Genomic DNA, 18,845 nt, shown 5'->3' on the forward strand with positions numbered 1-18,845 from the left:
ATATAAAGTAAGGCAAGGCAACGCCATTACATCAGTCTTTCTTGCCATGGAGCCCGAAGCAGAAGCAATTTGCATGAGTGCCGGTCGGCCGCTACCTGACTTTCGTCTACCGAACTGAAGCTGAAGTCTTCTAAAGCTAAGTACCCCGTTGGGGATCCTTTTTTCTTGCACTAACCGATGTCAGAAAAAGTTAACAGTTGTCTCGCCTGTGAAAGCAAATACCACACCGAGACTTTCATTCTTACTGCGTCACTTGTTTAGGCTCAGACCGCGATGTCCCCTGCTGTCGCTTCTGTGCTTTGTTCAACACCAGAACTATCTGTCATCGGGCCCTTATTGTAGCTAGATATTTTCACTTACAGTCCTCGAACTCCGATATGGCTTCGGTAAGCCATCTGACAGCAGATCTTCCGGGGGAAAAAACGTAAAGATAAAGACAGACACAGACCGCACAGGTCCAGACCTATCGACGACACTTCCGTTAAGCTAGTCATCAGTTCTCCGGTCCTCAGTGAGACGCTTTTCACAGCCCCTGATGCTCGGTTCTGTAGATTCACAGGCCGCTACCAAGACCCTTTCGGAGTCCGGTATGCCACAAAACTCTTCTTCAACTAAGGATCCTGTGGTGGTCTCTACCTTGGATGGGTCCGGAGCCGCTGAGCAGGCACCGGCTTCCAATGAAGTCCTTTGCACTACCGATTCTCGACACAAACCAACGTCTTCTTTCGCGACTACCGTTCTTTCGAAAACTACAGAGTTTCTAAGGCCCAGGGTACGAACCACACCCAAGAAACCGATAACCCAACCTCAGGCACTTGCTTCCTTGCCTCAATCTCAAATGCTTAAAATGGTGGAAAACCTTATCATGCTGATCAGGGGAAGCCAAGCTACCCCATCCAAAAGGAAAAGACAACTGTCCCCTGTAGTTTTGTTTGAACAAGAGTCTGATGACTGATGCATCTGAATTTGAAGATTTGCAACCCCTATTCACTTATGAGGATTCTGATGCAGAGGATTCCATCCATTCAGCCTCTCCTCCCAGAGGAATTTTCCTTTGGGGAAACTCTTCATACCTTAAGAGAGCATTTCCAATGGGAGAGTCAGGACTACCCTCAGTCTAAAAAGAGACTCAGGGAATTCTTAGATCTTCCTCAGCACAGACCCTTAGCCCTCCCCCCAGTCCTGGATGTTGTGGAGGATGTTTTCCTGGAATCCAGCTTGACTCCTGAAACCCTCCCTCCTGCACCCAGAAAACCAGACAGGTACTACAGAGTCCTTGACTCAAACAAATTTATTTTCAAAAATCCTACTGCTGACCTTGAGGTAATTTCTCAAGGGCCTAAAGAAATGAAAGAGACCACTGCTAAGAATCCCACCCCCTCAGATAGGGATTCCCAAGCACTAGACAGATGGGGTAAAAAAGTATATACCTCTGCTACTCTTGCTATCAGAGCACTAAATTGCCAGTTCCATATGCTAAAATTTCAGCAACATACCATGGAACTCCTCAAACAAAAAGTGTCTTGTTTTCCTGCTTGTGCAGAATCTAAAGAGTTAAAAAAAGTTAATGCATTCTGCAAGTCAAGTGACTAAGCACACCTTACACTGTGGTTTTGATGCTCTAGAAGCTTCTTGTTGGGCAGCAGTCACCGCTTCTGTCCTTAGAAGGCATGCATGGCTTAAGGAACAGCACTTGCCAGACCATGTTAAATCTAAATTATTGGATGCACCCTTGTACAAAGACAACTTATTTGGCACTAAGGCAGAGGAGGTATTAAAAAAGATGGAAGAAAAAGCTAAATCTATGCAGACAGTTAAGGATTTCTTACAGGTCCAGCCACCCAGGTTCAGCAGGCATTGCCCCTCCAAGCACTGGTCCTTTCCTGCTCCCACCAGGTTAGTTCAGCCCGGACCCCGGGGAAGCAGACCCCCCCAGGCAGCAACCATAGGGAATGCAGAGATCAAAACTGGAATTCCTCCACTTCAAAACCAGGGAGGTCTAAGCCACCCCCTCATGGTAAGAACTCACAATGACTCTCCTCCCCCACCCCCTCCCTCTGTCCACCTTCACTTACCCCTGGGTGGAAAACTCTCCTTTCATGCAAGCACCTGGGCCACCATTACCAACGACCACTGGGTCCTCAACATAGTGTCCCAGGGATATGAATTTTCTTTCCACACTCTTCCAACACCAAAAGGGTTCCCAGATCTACCTCCAAACCAGTGGGCAGAGGCACAAAAACTAGTCCTTTCCCTGCTCTCTATGAGGGCAATAGAGCACATTCCTGCAGAACAGAAAGGACAAGGTTTCTACTCCAAACTTTTTCTAATACCGAGAAAAGAGGGCACCTGCCACCCCATCCTCGATCTAGCCATTCTAAACACTTTCCTGGTGATACCAAAATTCAAAATGCTCATCCTCCAGCAACTGCTACCCATGCTGTCCAAGGATGCTTGGCTAGCCACCCTAAACCTAAAAGAGGCCTACCTCCACATTCCTATCAAGGAGTCCTGCAGGAAATATCTACGTTTCAGGACAGGATCTCTGCACTTCCCTTTGGCTTATCTACTGCTCCCAGAGTTTTCACAAAATCTCTGGCTCCTGCCATTGCCTTTTGCAGACAAAGGAATATCCAAATCTACCCATACTTAGATGACTGCCTAATTCAGGCAGACAGTCAGGAAAAGCTGCTCAAGCATCTGGCCTTTTGTAAAGTCCCTACTGACCTCCCTAGGGTACACAATCAACGAAAAGAAATCCAAGCTAGTACCCACCCAAAGGATTGTATTCCTGAGAGCAAGCCTGGACACAGCATCCCAATTGGCATTCCTTATACCAGAAAAGCAAACTTACTTGACAGCTTACTTCTGTCAACTAGCCACCAGACCCCAGTTATCTGCAAGGAAAATCCTGCTAGCTCTGGGGTTCATGGCATCTTGCATTCTACTCATTCCATATGCCAGACTGCATATGAGGAAACTTCATTGGTACCTAAAAAGCCTTTGGTGTCAACACTTTCAAAACCTGGAAACTCTTATACCAATAATACCTTGCCTAAGGAAGGATTTTCTTTGGTGGGCAGCAGCATGCTCCCACAACAAGGGTCTAACCCTTCTCCTCCCCCCCGCCACCCAAACCTTCACCACAGATGCAACACACTATGCCTGGGGTGCACACCTAGATGGCAGGTGCATTCAGGGCCAATGGAGCCCACAGCAAATCCACCTGCACATCAACCAAAAAGAGAAGTTAGCTGTCCAGTACGCATTGACAGCTTTCAGGCCCCTTTTCTCTCCAGGGCCTCTCCTGATTAAAACAGACAACACCACTGTGATGTGGTATATTAACAAGCAGGGAGGGATTCACTCCTACCCTCTTTGCAAGCTAGCCATGAACCTTTGGCACACAGTCTCTGCCATGCAACTCCACCTGTTAGCACAATTCCTGACAGGTTCTCTAAACTCTCTGGTAGACCAATTAAGCTGAAATCTTCTGGATCCACACGAGTGGCAACTAGACAAAATAATCTTCACCCTAATAACTGAAAAATGGGGCACCCCGAACGTCGACCTCTTTGCCTCCCACACCAGCCATCAGCTCAGCAAGTTCTGCTCCAGGGAGCATCACTGCATGGCTTGGAAAGTGGATGCCCTGTCCTTCCCCAGGGTTAATCTGTCGGTCTGTGCCTTTCCTCCACTACCTCTCATCACCAGGGTACTGCTGAAAATAAGGGAGGAAGAACGAAGGACAATTCTTATTGCTCCAGACTGGCCTCACCAGCACTGGTACCCACTGCTGTGCAACCTGTCCTCACTGTCACCATGGCATCTCACTCAGACCCCAACCCTCCTGACCTAGAGGAAAGGAGAATTTATGCACCCCCTATTGCAGACTCTCAATTTGGCAGCCTGGCTTATTTCCTGACCAGGCAAAGTTACAACTGCCTCATGTACACAGACAACCCTCTCCTCCTCCCAACAAATACAAATATATTTGAGAGATGCAACTATATAGCCAAACTGGAGGCTGAGCTCTCTCGACTCAGTACTGGCAAGACCAGTCAGGAGGAGAAGGTAACCACCCGCACCACAAACCCAGTCTCACGTAGACCAAACACAACTGCAAACCAAACACATAAACCCACAAAGACATACTCGGAGGCTCTAATTAAAAATCTACCAAAACAGCAGAGGCCACCAAAGCAGACATCCAAGAAACCACTACCTCAAAACATAGCACATGCAACACATATTTCTCAAAGTCACTGTGCCAAACAGTCACAGCCCTTAATGCCAAACACCATGCCTGATACACTTGTAATAGGTGACTCTATAGTCAGACACACTGACGTCCCGCTCACCAGACTGAACAAGAAGAAGGTTACAGTAAGCTGCCTGTCGGGCGCTAGAATCCGCCACATAACACAAGCACTCAGGTCACTCCAAAGCAAGTACAAATATGACTCAGTCATTGTCCATGCCGGCGTGAGTGACCTGATACGTACCTCCCTGGACTACATGAAAAGAGACATAGAGGAGCTCTCTATGTAGCCCAGGCCGGTATGACCCTGACCCTGAGCAGCATCTTACCCTCACCAAGAATGATGCCACAGTACAAAGACAAAATGATCAGCTTTAATAATTGGCTCAATTACTGGTGTCATTCTAGGGGGATCCAATGTCTGTCTGCTTGGGATGACATGCTTGACAAGCCATGCTGCTTCGCAAGGGACGGCTTGCACCTGTCACCCCTAGGCTTCCGGATATTGGCAAAGGCTCTTGCCACCCCCATAGTGCCTTTTTTAGGCAAGGCTCAAAAGACAAACCCACCTCCCTAGAAAACACAAGTGGAAAAAAACTAAGGGTAATGCTGCTCAACGCCAGAAGTCTAAACCTCAAGATGCAGGCTCTCGAAGCCCTCCTCAGTATGGAGAGCATCGATGTCTGTGCAGTAACTGAAACCTGGTTCAAGGCTCCTGAGAGTACCCCAGCACTACCAGGTTATACCTCATATCATGCTTTTCGGCCCCATAACTTGGACCGAACCACAAAGGGAGGGGGAGTGTCCATATTCATCAAAGACACCCACACCTCCAGGTTAGTGGCAACGCACGAAGCATCGGAAACCATCCATGTGCAACTAACCGTAGGCAAAACTGCCCTACAGTTTGTAGCATGCACAGACCACCCTCTCAAACTCAGGAACCCCACTCAGCCTTCCTGAAGACACTGGAGAGTATGAATGTCTCTCCAAATACCATCATATTGGGAGACTTCAACTACCCAAACATAGACTGGGAGCATTACTCAAGCCCCAACACCCTAGCCCAAAGGTTCCTAGAATTCATAAACTCAAATGCGATGGAACAACTAGTCACCACTCCCACAAGAGGAGATAATATATTAGACCTGATCATCACAAACATGGGGACACAATGCTCCACACTGGAAGTATACCCCTCACTGGTGAGATCATACCATAAACTAATCTCACTGGAAATCCACATCCCGCCCCCACCCCCAGCACAAAAGACCACAGTGAGGAACTTCTCAAAAGCTGACTTCACACTTCTTAAGACTGAAGTGGTATCCTTCAAGGCCCCTAGGCCAGTGGAAACCACAGCCCACACCGCTGAATCCTGTATAAACGCTTTCTACTGACACCTTCAAGAATGCATGGATCATGCAATCCAAAATAAAACCAAGACCCTTTCCCCCAAAGGCAGGCGTCCTGTCTGGTGGACCCCAGCCATAAACAAACTTTACAACAGGAGGAGGAAGCTACTACAGGACAGAGCAAAATCCCAAAAAGGGAAGGCATCTCTGATCAGTACTAGCAAAAAACTATGATCACTCATAAAATCATCCAAGGCCAACTTTGAGAGAAAAATCGCAAAAGACACTAAAGATAATCACAAGGCCTTCTTTAGTTATGTTAGAAACCTGGGTGGAAACTCCCAGATATGCTCAGAGTTAGTTCAAAATGACAAAAAATACACTGAACCCACAGATATTGCCAACATACTGGCAGACAGGTTCGGTGCAAATCCCCCCAAAAGGAGAAATATCTATCCCAGCTGAATGTAGCCTCCCTGACATCACAGATGTCCAGGTGAGAGACACCCTCTCCAAAGCTAAAAACACAGCATCAATGGGACCAGACAGTGTCCTGGGTTGCGTGCTACATGAACTCCAAGAGGAACTAAACTCGCACATAAGGCTGCTGTTTAATCTTAGCCTTACTACAGGATACGTACCCAAAGAATGGCGTACAGCAACAGTGATTCCACTCCACAAAGGAGGTGCTTCTACAGACCCTGGAAATTACCGCCCCATAAGCTTGACGAGCCTGGTCTGCAAAGCTATGGAGAGGATCATTATGGAACTCATAAACAAAGACATTGGGGACCTACAAGACACTTGATCCTACCCAATTCGGCTTTGTTAAGGGCAGATCCTGCCTTTTAAACCTGGTCGACTTTTTTGAAACAGTCACTAAGGCCGTTCACACAGCCTTCCTTGATCTTGCAAAAGCCTTCGACACAATACCCCACTCGGGCTTCATAGACAAGCTCACCAGCTTAAATGTAAACCCATATGTCATAAGATGGGTTGCAAACTGGCTAAAGAACAGAACCCACATGTTCAGAATTGCTGGAGCCATGTCAGACTCTAAGCCAGTGACAAGTGGTGTCCCACAGGGCTCGGTCCTGGGACTCCTCTTGTTCGGCATTTATTTTTCAGAGGTACAAGCAATCATAGGAGGATTGTGGCTGACAAAGTTCGCAGATGACTGCAAACTGGGCGCCATAATTGATACTCCAGCGGACATCCCTCAGAAAGGCCTCACAGAAACGGATAACTGGTGCCAGAGCCATGGCCTTAAACTGAACGCCAAAAAATGTATAGTCATACCCTTTGGGAAAAACAAAGTACCCACAAATTACCACATAGGTGGTAATCCATTAATTACGGAAGAAGTAATCAGGGACCTAAGGACCCAAGTTGACAGTGACCTCTCATTTGACACCCAGATTGCCAAGGTGGTTAGGAAGACCTTCTATATTGCCCACCTTATCATGAAAGGATTCACATCTAGATCAAGAGAGGTCATTGTGCCCCTATACTCTTCCCTTATCAGGCCCATGATTGAGTACAATGCCCCATTTGGTATGTACCTTACCCGGCACCTGCAGCAGTTAGAAAGACCCCAGAAGTACCTCACCAAGAGGATCAAGGGTCTCAAACATATGTCATATGCTGCCAGACTGAAGAAACTCCGGCTCTATTCAGTCGCATACCGCCTACTCAGAGGAGATCTATGCCTGACGTTCAAGGCCATGTCCAATCCGGAATTAATGGACATGCTCCACCTGAAAAAATCCAAATCCACCAGAGCCATCAGAGCCACGAGAGCGAGAGATTTGAACCTCAACACAGAAATAAATAGGACACGCTGGAGGGACAGATTCATAACCCAGAGGCTCCCTACACTCTGGAACAGAATCCCAGTCCATGTTAGGCAGAGCCCCTCACTGACTCTCTTCAAGAGAAATCTTGACGAGTGGATGGAAGATCGTAGGTTTACCCCGGGGGTCATCTCTGTGTCACTACTAGACAGAGGCACAGTAAACTAAACCCCAAATGGGCACAGTATTATCATTCCAAGGGGTGGCGGAAGCCACACACACTCTAGCTAGGCTTATAAATGCCCTAGGGCAGATAGCCTAGTATGAACCTATGATCAATCTGCCAACCTCAGTAAACAGGTTCTAGATGTTGTAGTGAGGCCAGATGCCCTAGCACTATAAAGTCTTATGCTGACAAATGGAAAAGGTTTTGCACCTGGATTCAGGCTAAGGGAGCCGATACGGCACAGCCCCTCCCTATCTCTCATCCTGGATTACCTAGCTGACCTACTACACAGTGGTCTCTCCTTTTTGTCTATTTAAATTCATGCCTCTGCTATCTCTGCTTATTTTCATACTGAGAAGCCCCCTTTTCTCAACACCCTCTGATCAGACAATTCCTAAGCGGGGCTAGCAACTTGAGGCCACCCGGAAGAGCAACTACCCCAGCTTTGGACCTTAACTTTGTGTTGGAAAATCTCACCCTGCCCCCCTTCGAACTAGCATCTTCAGCAGAATTAAAATTTCTCTCCTGGAAGACAGCTTTTCTTCTGGCCATCACTTCAGCCAGAAGAGTCTCTGAACTACAAGCACTCATGGCTGTGGAGCCCTTCATCATCTTCCATGCTGACAGAGTTTCACTCAGGAGTTACCCATCCTTTATGCCCAGACTGGTGTCCAGTGTGGTCCTCAACCAATCCATTCATTTGCCAATCTTTTTCCCTAACCCACAAAACAAGGGGAAAAGGATTCTGCACTCTCTAGATGTGCACAGACACCTCAGATTATATCTAGACAGGACCAAATCATTCAGAAAGTCTTATCAGTTACTGGTTAGCTTTGCTGGGCAGAGGACAAAGCCATCTCCAAACAAACACTTTCCAAATGGATAACACACTGCATCTATTTCTGTTAGAAGCAACACGGAAAACCTCCCCCTAAGGGGGTAAGGATTCACTCCACCTCTATAGCTTTCCTCAGAGGAGTCCCCACAAGGGACATCCTGGAGGCTGTCACCTGGACATCTGTTCACACTTTCACCAAGCATTACCACCTGCCTATCTTCTCCAAATCCAGGGCAGGCTTTGCCACTGCAGTCCTGCAGGGCATCCTAACCAGCCCCTAGTCTCCTTGACTGCCTCCACCCTTTTCCTTAGCTTTGGGAATCAACCGAAATGTGATGACTGCAACAGTGAAACATGAAGAACATAGTACAGTTATGTACACTTACCATAAATGTAGATGTTCAAGTGTATTCACTGTTGCAGTCTTGGTTTCCCTCCCTCCATCCCCCTCTTATTTCTCTCTCTCTCCTTACAAGGAACATTTTGGTATTTACTTTCTACTGGTAGGGTTCTTCCACCATAACCTGGCTCCCACTTGGGGGCTCCTGACAGTTAGGGCAAGAAAAACTGATGTAATGGCATTGGCTGCCTTACTTTATACTACTGACGACCTAACGTCAGTCCTGAAGCGACAGCAACCAACGCAGAAATACTAAGCCTCTGGTATTCGGGCCGGCTGAGGGCTACCCTGACAGGGATAACCCAAATATGATGACTGCAACAGTGAATACACTCAAACATCTACATTTATGGTAAGTGTACACAACTGTACTTTGTTTGTTTTCTGCTCTGCATTGGGTATTCAGTATGCCTAACTAATGAGATAGTTTGTTGTCAGGGTAGAGTAAGGATCTGCTTTAACTTTATCCCAAGACCAGGTACGTCTGGGTGCTGCTGCAGGATGGATTTTTCAATTTCTGTTTTGTCTTCAGGTCACAGAACTACTCAGTCACCCTACCCAGAAGACCGCATCACTAATGGTGCAAACCTAAGGAACTTTAGGTGGTTATGCTTTTCCCTTTCCTTGACACCTTGGCTCCCAATATAATGTACCAACATCACTGTGGGTGCTTGTAATACCTCTTCCTGCATATGTGAGCCTGTGTGCAGGAGCAGCAAAGGGCAACATAACTAGCTTGGCAAATTCTAGCACACACATTACATAGCACATTGCTGCATTTAGTGTGCCTTTTTAATCTAGTTGCCAGATCTCATGTCAGCTCGACCACCTCCTTCCCCCCGGGGTGGGTGATTTAGCAAGACTGTGCACTCTTATTCTTCCCTTGTCAGCTGCTCCAGTACTTGGGTTGTTAGCTAAAGCAAGATCATCTGGGTCACAATCAAGACTTTATCCCTCTGCTCTGTGGAGCTCACGCCCAGTTTGAGTTTAAAATATTAGTCATACTCCTGCACTAGAAACTAGAATTTTGTGGAGTCTGACTGACTGAGGCTTTAACCTCCTTTTATACTGCTTTATCTGAAGTGATTTACTGTCTTTGAATTTATGGACTTAAAAGGGAGTCCATCTAAATACAATTGATGAACATGAAGGAAGAATTAGGCCTTACATAAGAAAGATATGCTTGATGTTCACCTTTGCTAGCACTGATGTCTGATATATATTTTTAGGTACTGCCACAATGGTTAGCTGGGGAACAAAGGAACTGGATGTTGTCACCGGTAAGCTAGTTTTAAAAATGTATTTGTTGTGGTATCATTGGCTATCTAATATCCTAACTTTTTTGGCACCTGATATTAAAAACATGAGTTTCGAAACATAACTCTAAATGCCCCTAATTTTTCATGGCTGTAATTTTTTTTATATATATATTTTTGGCTGTTAGTGTGGTTATTTTGAATACATGTCATCAGAGCAGTTTTTTGACAAGTTCTGAGCCACATCAGTTGAAAACTATCATATAAATTTTAAAATGCATCACAGAGATATATGTTATGAGTGGAAACGTCTTGATGATTCTTTTTCACTTACTATTGTATGCAAGGGTAAATTCCATTTGCACTGTAGCATATACCTTGTTTTAAGTTAAATTTATGTATTTACTGTAGAACTTTCTCCTGATTAAACTACACCCCACTGAACAAGTTGAACAACAGAGGTTAGTGACAGCCATCAGTGGTAGTGCAACACTGCAAATGGCAAATGAACAAAGGAACAGTAGACAGGTAGTCGCAGCACTACCCCAGAGTCCAAGTCTGTGAGGTAAAACTGTTTTTGTTTTTTTTTTCTCAAACTTCATAGACATAACAGCTAGTGGTTGCAGACTTAGATATTCAAAGAACTGAGCTTGTAGCTTAGGTTTCCTGAGGTTCTGGCTTTGATTACTTTTGCTTCACCTACCGATTTCTAATTTGTCACAGCAGCAGTGTTGGGCAGCAGCTACTGTTGCAGTCTGAAATGGTACCAAACATGAACAGTGCGATCCTACGCAAGTTTTTTTTTTTTTTTTTTTTTTTTTTTTTTAATTAATTCTTTCTTAGTCTGGAAATACACAAGTTTCCTTTTGGGATTTGGTAAGATCTGGTGCTTCTGGGTTTTTTGTTTCTAACTGGTAACACTATGGTAGCAGTTGTTTTAACTAGATATATTTATCTCACAGTTACAAAACTCAGGAAAAATGCAACAGGTCTGTCTTTCTGGTTATATAACTTAATGTCTACCTACTCTCTTTCCTTCCACATAGCTTGCTCTGAATCTACTTTTCATACTGATTCTTTCAGCATGCCAACACTGATATCCACTTTGTATGTAATGTATTATAATTGTGTTTTGTCTGTCATTATGTGTATAATGCTATGTACCCTTTGTCTTTATACCCTCAAGCTAACATTGGTATTCACTCTGTATATAATACGTATATATCGTGTTTTGTCATTCACTCTGTATATATTATACATCTATTGTATTTACCTGAGACTGAAATAGGTGCAGTGAGATCAGTGCTTTACCTCAGTTAACATATTTATAAAAGTAAAATAAAATGCATGATGTGTTGTTGTCAGTCTCGCCTTTATTCTCACTGATTGGTCAAATCCGATGTATCGGATCTGTCTCAACCTTTCCAAAATCTCGAGGTCTTCAGCAAAGCTTGTGGACATCCTTCCCTACCCATAATGCAGTTCCCTAACATCACCTAAAAGTAAAATGAAACATAGTCGACAACCACGGCTGTAATAATAAAACAACGTATTTATTACACAGGCCAAAACCCCTAACTTTCTCAGATCTCGTTTGCCGCTCTGCAAGGAGGTTCGTTAGCAAGTTCTGGGCTAAGTGTGTTCTTTACTGCTATTTCTACTTTTATAGTTAAACATGATGTTATGTTGTCTTATCTCGCCATCATTCTTACTGGATGGGTTCAGAGGCGATCCTCGGCTCTGACTAGGCCGAATGCACTGGCTCGAAGTCTCTAAGTTGGCTCGTGGCCGACTAGGTGTCCCATCATGCAGTGGTGTAATTCCTCAGATCTCATTTGCCACTTTACGAGTTTGGATGCTCTCTCCTTGGCCATGGCTGAGTTCTTTAAAATCTTATATTTTTTCCCTTTATTTAGCTGTAATATTGCTTATTAGTAGTTAGTGTTTTTTCCATAGTTTAACTGTGTGCTATAGTTACGAGTGCTGTTTAATCTTGTAGTTGTGTGGTTGTTTGTTGGCCGTCGTTAATTGCAAGGCCTTTTTGCTATTTTCCCATCCTTTTTTGTAGTGATGTAGTTAATGGTTACAGTAGTAGAAGTTAGTCTGTATTTCCTTTCTGTGTGTATTAGCTTGTTTTAGTTAGGGAGCTAATTTCCTGTTCTGTGCCTCTCTCGCTTACAGCTCTACTAGGCTCGTTAAAGTTAGAGGGCCTAGTGCCCGTGTAATTTAGAGGGCAGAGTTGTTCTCCTTCTTGTCTTATTAGAGGTGTTATTATAGTGTTGTAATAGCGTTTGTTTAAAACTTTAAATATTGTTTGCGTGCGTTAGTTTTCTTGTAGAGGTGTGTTTGAGGCTTTACTTTTTGTTGTACTATTATGGTTTCCTTCTTAAAATGTCAAAGGAAACTAGAGAGAAGCCTTCGGGGTTTAAGAAGTGTCAGAAATGCTCTCAGAAGATGTCCATCACTGATGGGCATAACATTCGTGTTTATTGTTTGGGGGCCATTCACCTCCAAGAGACTTGCACGTTTTGTCTTTCTTTCAGCTCCCGTGTCTTGCAGGAAAGAAAGAACAAACTGATACTCAAAGGGCTCCTGAAACCTTCTTTTGATGAGGCTCTACAGAGCACTTCTTCTTCTAGTAGGTCCCCTTCCTCTAAGAGTGATTAGACTACAAAATGGCCATCTCCTCCTTCTTCAGCTCATTCGGATGTGCTGCAAAAATTGGTTAGACTTCCGATGCATCGATCTTCTCGGCTCCACAGCCCTTGGAACCGAGAGAGATCATAGACTTGGACAAATCTAGTCCTTCGGCTCCAAGGCCTTCGGAGTCGAAAGAGACTATTTTTAGAGCTGGTCCACTAGTCTGTTACCGGTCTCCCCTACCTTGAGAGCTCCCATTTTGGAGAGATCTCGCTCACCAACCGTCTCCTCCAGGTCCTCTAGGAGCTTATCGGACGATGATGTGGACAGGGTGGTGCACAGACTTTTGAAGTCGCCAGACCTGGCTAAATTGTTTTTGGCTCTGACCCAGTCAGTCCTGGAGCCAGCTAAGACTATGACTATTACATCCATGATGATTCCTTCTCTGAGCCAAGCTGGATCTTCAGAGCATGAATGCCAGGTACCACTTGCTGTAGATTCTTCGGTTCCGAGACCCTTCAAGAGATTCTGGAACAGGTCCCTGACGACATTCTCTGTGCCATCCGGGGTGTCTAGGGTCCGAAGTTCTCTGGTCGGCTCTGGGGGGAGACTCGGACCCGAGTTTCTTTGGTTCTGAGTTTACCCTTTGGAGCTTCGGCTCGGCTGAGCTCGGCTCCTACATCAGCCTCGGAACTGGAGGAGTCCTTGGAGCCGGGGTGATATGCCTTCGAGCTGATGAGGAGTGTGCTGCCCCATCTACAGCTGTACCCAAGGAAACTGGTATTCTTCCCCCCAGAGCACTGGCGTCTGTCTTCGCACCACCCATCCACAGGACAGCAGAGATTCAGAGTCTCATGGAGCCCTATTGGGCGAGCCCCATTCTTCCGAGACCTCCCCAGAATATCCTTCTGTGGAGGCTCCTCGAAAGAGAACATGCAGTAGGAAGTATATAGACTCCCCTGACAAGTCCATGACCTCTGACACTGACCTCGAGGAGTCAGAAGGGTCCTCACAGCCGTCCTCTGAAGATATCTCCTTCACAGATATCCTACAGATCCTGAAATAGAGAGACGGCTGAAAATCCATCAACCCTTCTGATGAGGAGTCGGTATACCTGAAGGCTTTTGAATCTCAACCTTCAGCCTCCTGGGTGTCTCCGCCTTTCGATGAGCTATTGGAGTTGTTAGTTGAAAGGCATGAGAGTCAGCAGACACTATGGACCCAGTCCCTCGGAGGCCAAATAAGTTCTTGTCAGCACCTTTGGAAAAAGAATTTCTCACGAAAGGCATTTCTGTAGATGCTATGGTGGTGACAGCAGCCACCAAGAAGGAACTTTCTGAAACATTCTCATCTGTCCATCCACCGAACAATGACTCCTGGATGATGGACAGATATGGGAAGCATGTTTTTTCGTCAGTGACTTTTACCCTTAGATTGCTGAACTATCTTTCGCACTTTATGAGGCTACAAAGAGATCTCCTGAAGGAGTTAGGAGATACTCTCCAAGGTTCACTGGCTGCGGGGGTGTCAGAAAAGGTCACTTCTCAGCTATCTACCTTAAATTCCATCGTTAACTCCTCCATGAGACTAATATCCTATGCAGCAGATGGAGCGAGCAGGGCAGTGAGTTCAGGAGTTTCCCTGAGGAGACACTCCTGGATGTGCTTGTGCAGCTTTGCGGATCCCTTCAAGTCTACCTTTACCAACACCCCTTTTGAAGGTTCCTCACTTTTTGGACCTAAAGTCAAGGACACACTCACCACATGCGAGCAGGAAGTCTCTCTGACATTGGAATACATTTTTCCGTATCTTCAAGACCTTACCCTAAAGGTCACAAGAGTGGGAAAATGTGGTTGAAAAGATCCCAGAGAGTTTTACAAGACACACAAGGTGAACCCTTCCCAGGGACAGAGGGGGAGGCAGTAATGGTAGACATTGTCCTAGAGGCAGAGGGGGTCCGCAAAACCAGAGTGACTGTGATTCCTTTCACTGCTGGCCCTACCAGCGCTCCTGAAAGGAGGCCCGTCTGCCCTGCTCTGGAGGCAGTTGGGGGTGTGTGTATCTTTGTACCCAGAAGCCTGGCAAGGTATCACAAGAGACAAGTGGGTACAAAGTGTAATATCCAGAGGCTATTCCATTCTCTTTTGGCATCCTGCCCCACAGATCAGAACAATCCCGGATGTTCCACCCAGTCAAAGGGAACAAGCAACTCTAGAAATTCAAAAGTTGCTAGACAAAAGAGTCATCCAGGAAGTCCCCGCAGACCAAATAGGATTCGGAACTTACTAAAGATTCTTTTTAGTGCTAAAAAGAACAGGGGACAGGAGACCCATTTTAGATCTCAGCAAACTAAACGAATCAGTGAAGAAGTCCAAATTCTGAATGGTGACACTGCAGTCGATTCTTCCCTTTTTAGGGAAAGACAGTTGGATGTGCTCAATAGACCTCCAAGATGCGTACTACCACATAAAAATGGACAGAGCATCAAGGAGTCACTTACGCTTCCGGCTGGGAGCCAGTCATTACCAATTTCAAGCTCTTCCCTTTGGTCTCACTACAGCCCCCATAGTGTTCACCGAATGCATGGCAGTAGTCACGGCTCACTTGAGATGCCTGGGATTCCAAGTGTTTCCGTACCTAGAAGACTGGCTCCTAACTGCCACCACCAAGCATCTACTTCAACAGGCGAGCGACACCACTCTTCAAACTTGTTCCTGGTTAGGGATTACAGTCAGTTTACAAAAATCTGCCTTGTTGCCCTGTCAACATATTACATTCATAGGCGCAGATCTTGACACCATCTCCATGATGGCATGACTTCCTCCGAACAAGGTTTCAGTTCTCAGGCAACAAATAGCCAAGCTTTTACCCAGAAACAAAGTAAAGGCAAAGGCGATTTTGGAAGTCCTAGGGACTATGGTTTCAACAATCACCTTAGTTCCCCTAGCCAGAATGCATATGAGAATTCTTCAGTGGCTTCTATTCGCTCAGTGGTCGTTGCAAGAACTTCCCATGTCTCACCAAGGCAGAATCACAGACTCATGCAAGAGAGATCTCCTGTGCTGACTTCGGTCCGACCATGCGACCATAGGACGACCCCTTGTGCCATAACTACCTGGAGCTACAGTGACCACGGATGCCTTCCAGGTGGGGGGGGGGGCATTGTCTGGGAAGGCCTGTCCAAGGCACATGGCAAGAACACGAGGGCCCATCTGCACATCAATGTTCTAGAGATGAGAGCAGTGCTTCTAGTGTTGCAGGCACTCCTGGACTCTTTTCCACTAGGAACAATTGCAATCCAGTCAAACAACATGTCGGTAGTCTGGTACATAAACAAACAAGGAGGAACCAGATCATACCCTCTTTGTCGAGAGGTGCTGAGAGTATGGCAATGGGCAATTTCTTCCCAACATTTTCTAGTAGCAATGCATATCCCGGGGAAATCCAACGTGATAGCGGTCAAGCTCAGCAGGGCGATTTTAATGCCTCACGAGTGGTCTCTGAACCAAAACATGGCGGAGGAGATCTTCTGAAAATGGAGCCACCCTTGCTGCGACCTTTTTGCCACTCCCATGAATACCAAATGCAGCAGCTACTTTGCCCTAATCTCCCCTCTGGGGGAGACACCGAGAGAGGCACTTCTTCACTATTAGCCCTTGGGACTTGTATGCATTTCTCCCCTTTCCCCTTATACCCAAAGTCATCCAGAAAGCAAAATTCTTGGGAAGCAGGCTGATTCTCATTGCCCCATACTGGCCTCATCAGATGTGTTTCCCCCTTCTCTAGCCTCACCTACAGGAGAAGCCCTGGATTCTGGTCCCAGTTCCAGACCTTCTGACTCATATGTCAGGAACGCTTCATCCTGCTCTCCAAACCCTCAGTTTGACAGCATGACTGCTACACTTCCAAACTTATCAGGCTTCAAGACTTCACACCAGCAGTAAAACATATTTTGGTATCCTGTCACAAGGCTTCGACCAGAAAGTTATATGCTAGTAAATGGAAGAGGTTCTCCTACTGGGCACAAGCAAAAAACATTGACACCCCCCCCCCCCTCTGCCCCAGTCAGTTCAGTTTTGGAATTTCTTTTGTAACTTTTTCAGCAAGGCTCTGCAGCAGCTACAATTAGAGTCCAATTAGGTGCAATATCTAACTTCCACATTGGTGAATATACTCCTAACCTGATGTCACACAAATTGTGTAAAGAATTTTTAAAAGGCACTTGTTTATTGAGACCTCCCATAAAAGAACCTCTTTCTCCATGGGATTTGAATTTTGTCCTGACTCACCTAACATTACCTCCTTTCAAGCCCTTGTCATCTTGTGATCTCAAATTCCTCTCTTGGAAAACTATTCTCCTGGTAGCCATTACATCTGCAAGAAGAGTCTCGGAGTTGCAAGCTCTGTCAATCAAGCCACCATACTTGATTTTCCATAGAGGTAGAGTATCTCTACGCACTAATACGTCCTTCGTGCCAAAAGTTTGTTCCCAGACCAATCTAAATCAATCTATTGAGCTCCCAATGTTTTTTTCCCAATCATAGCAATAAGGCAGAGTACAAACTTCACCATTTGGATGTGCATAGACAGCTTAGATTTTATCTGCATAGAACTAAAGATTTCAGGAAAACTGATCAATTGTTCATTTCCTTTTCTGAAGCAAAAAAGGGCATGCCAGTTTCAAAAGTTACACTTTCAAATTGGCTGTCAAATTGCATTACCTTTTTATACTCCTCAAATGTCAGGAATTTACCATTCAAAGTTAGAGGCCACTCGACCAGAGCATTAGCAACATCCTCTGCTTACCTGGCCAGATTGTCCAGTGGACAGTATTTGTGCTGCTGCTAAGTGGACAACTCCCTATACGTTTGTTACTCATTACAAAGTGGATTTGGCCTCCAGGGACAGGGCTTCCTTTGGTTCCACTGTGCTCAAAGGTGTTCTTCCGTGAGCCACTCAGGGAGATGGTGCTAGGGACGCTGTCCCCATCCAGTAAGAATGAAGGCGAGATAGGACAACATAACATAAAGAAGTTATGTACTTAACAAATGTTCCATGTTTGTTGTCCATCTCTCCATTCATTCTTACGACCCTCCACCTTCCCCAGCCAAGGACTCCTAGAGGACCTAGAGGTGAGGTTTTCCTTCCTTACTAAAGGAACTCATTTGTAGTTTCCTTGTTTTTTCTATACTTGATGTATGATTTGTAATTTAGACAGATTACTTATGATTGGCAGCAAACAAGATCTGGGGAATTATACCACAGCATGATGGGATACCTATTCTGCCACGAGCCAAGTTAGAGACTTCAAGCTAGTGTATTCGGCTGAGTTGGAGCCGGGGATCGGCTCCAAACCCATCCAGTAAGAATGAATGGCGAGATGGACAACAAACATGGATCGTTGTGGTAAGTACATAACTTCTTTTTTTGCATTACATTTCTGTTCTTAGATATCTTTCCCTACCTTACCTGCCTACTTCTGTGTAGTTAATCCTGTTAGTTTTCTATTTAGTGCTCTTTGTTAGTGTCCCTTTAAGTTAGAGGATGTTTAACTTAGTTTAGTTAGAGGCCCCCCCCACGTTCATTCCCTTCAGTTATTTAAAAAAAAAAAAGTTTTCTTCTTTCTTTCTTGAGTCCGTTAAATTTAGAGGACTAGTTTTGTCTTTTGGTGTTAGAGAGTGTGTACTGTTCTTTTCTAGTAGTTTAGAATGTCTCAAAAAGAAGAGAAGCCTCTTGACTTTAAAAAATGTGAGCAATGGGGTAAAAAAGAAGCCCCTTAGTGACTTGCACTGTGTGTACTGCTTGGGGCCTCTTCATCTGTAGGAATCCTGTTTATTTGTCATGCCTTTTATTCAGAGAGCACTCATGGAGTGCAAGAACAAGTTGATTTTAAATGGGTTGTTAACCCCATTTTTTGAGGCTATATCTCCCACATCCTCTTCTTCAAAATCTGAGAAATCAATGAAATGTCCTTCTCCAGCTCCGAAATCATCTTCCGAGCCGAAACATAAACATCCTAAACTGTCTGCTCCAACGTAATCATCGGAGCAGTTAGCAATTACTGGATCCAAGACTA

The 18,845-nt window shown here is 45.3% G+C and overlaps 1 protein-coding gene across 1 annotated transcript in view; it reads left to right on the forward strand.

Annotated features, from left to right (window-relative positions):
- The window catches only part of DAZL (deleted in azoospermia like), a 2,235,938-nt gene that overhangs the window by 1,827,159 nt on the left and 389,934 nt on the right, over positions 1–18,845 (forward strand). The window contains exon 8 of the mRNA XM_044066765.1: positions 10,103–10,153. Within this exon, the coding sequence (XP_043922700.1) occupies positions 10,103–10,153 (51 nt within the window). The remainder of the gene's footprint in view (positions 1–10,102; positions 10,154–18,845) is intronic.

The sequence above is a fragment of the Protopterus annectens genome, chromosome 3.part1 (assembly GCF_019279795.1).
Source record: "Protopterus annectens isolate FY-2018-M chromosome 3.part1, PAN1.0, whole genome shotgun sequence".
Lineage (NCBI taxonomy): Eukaryota > Metazoa > Chordata > Ceratodontiformes > Protopteridae > Protopterus > Protopterus annectens.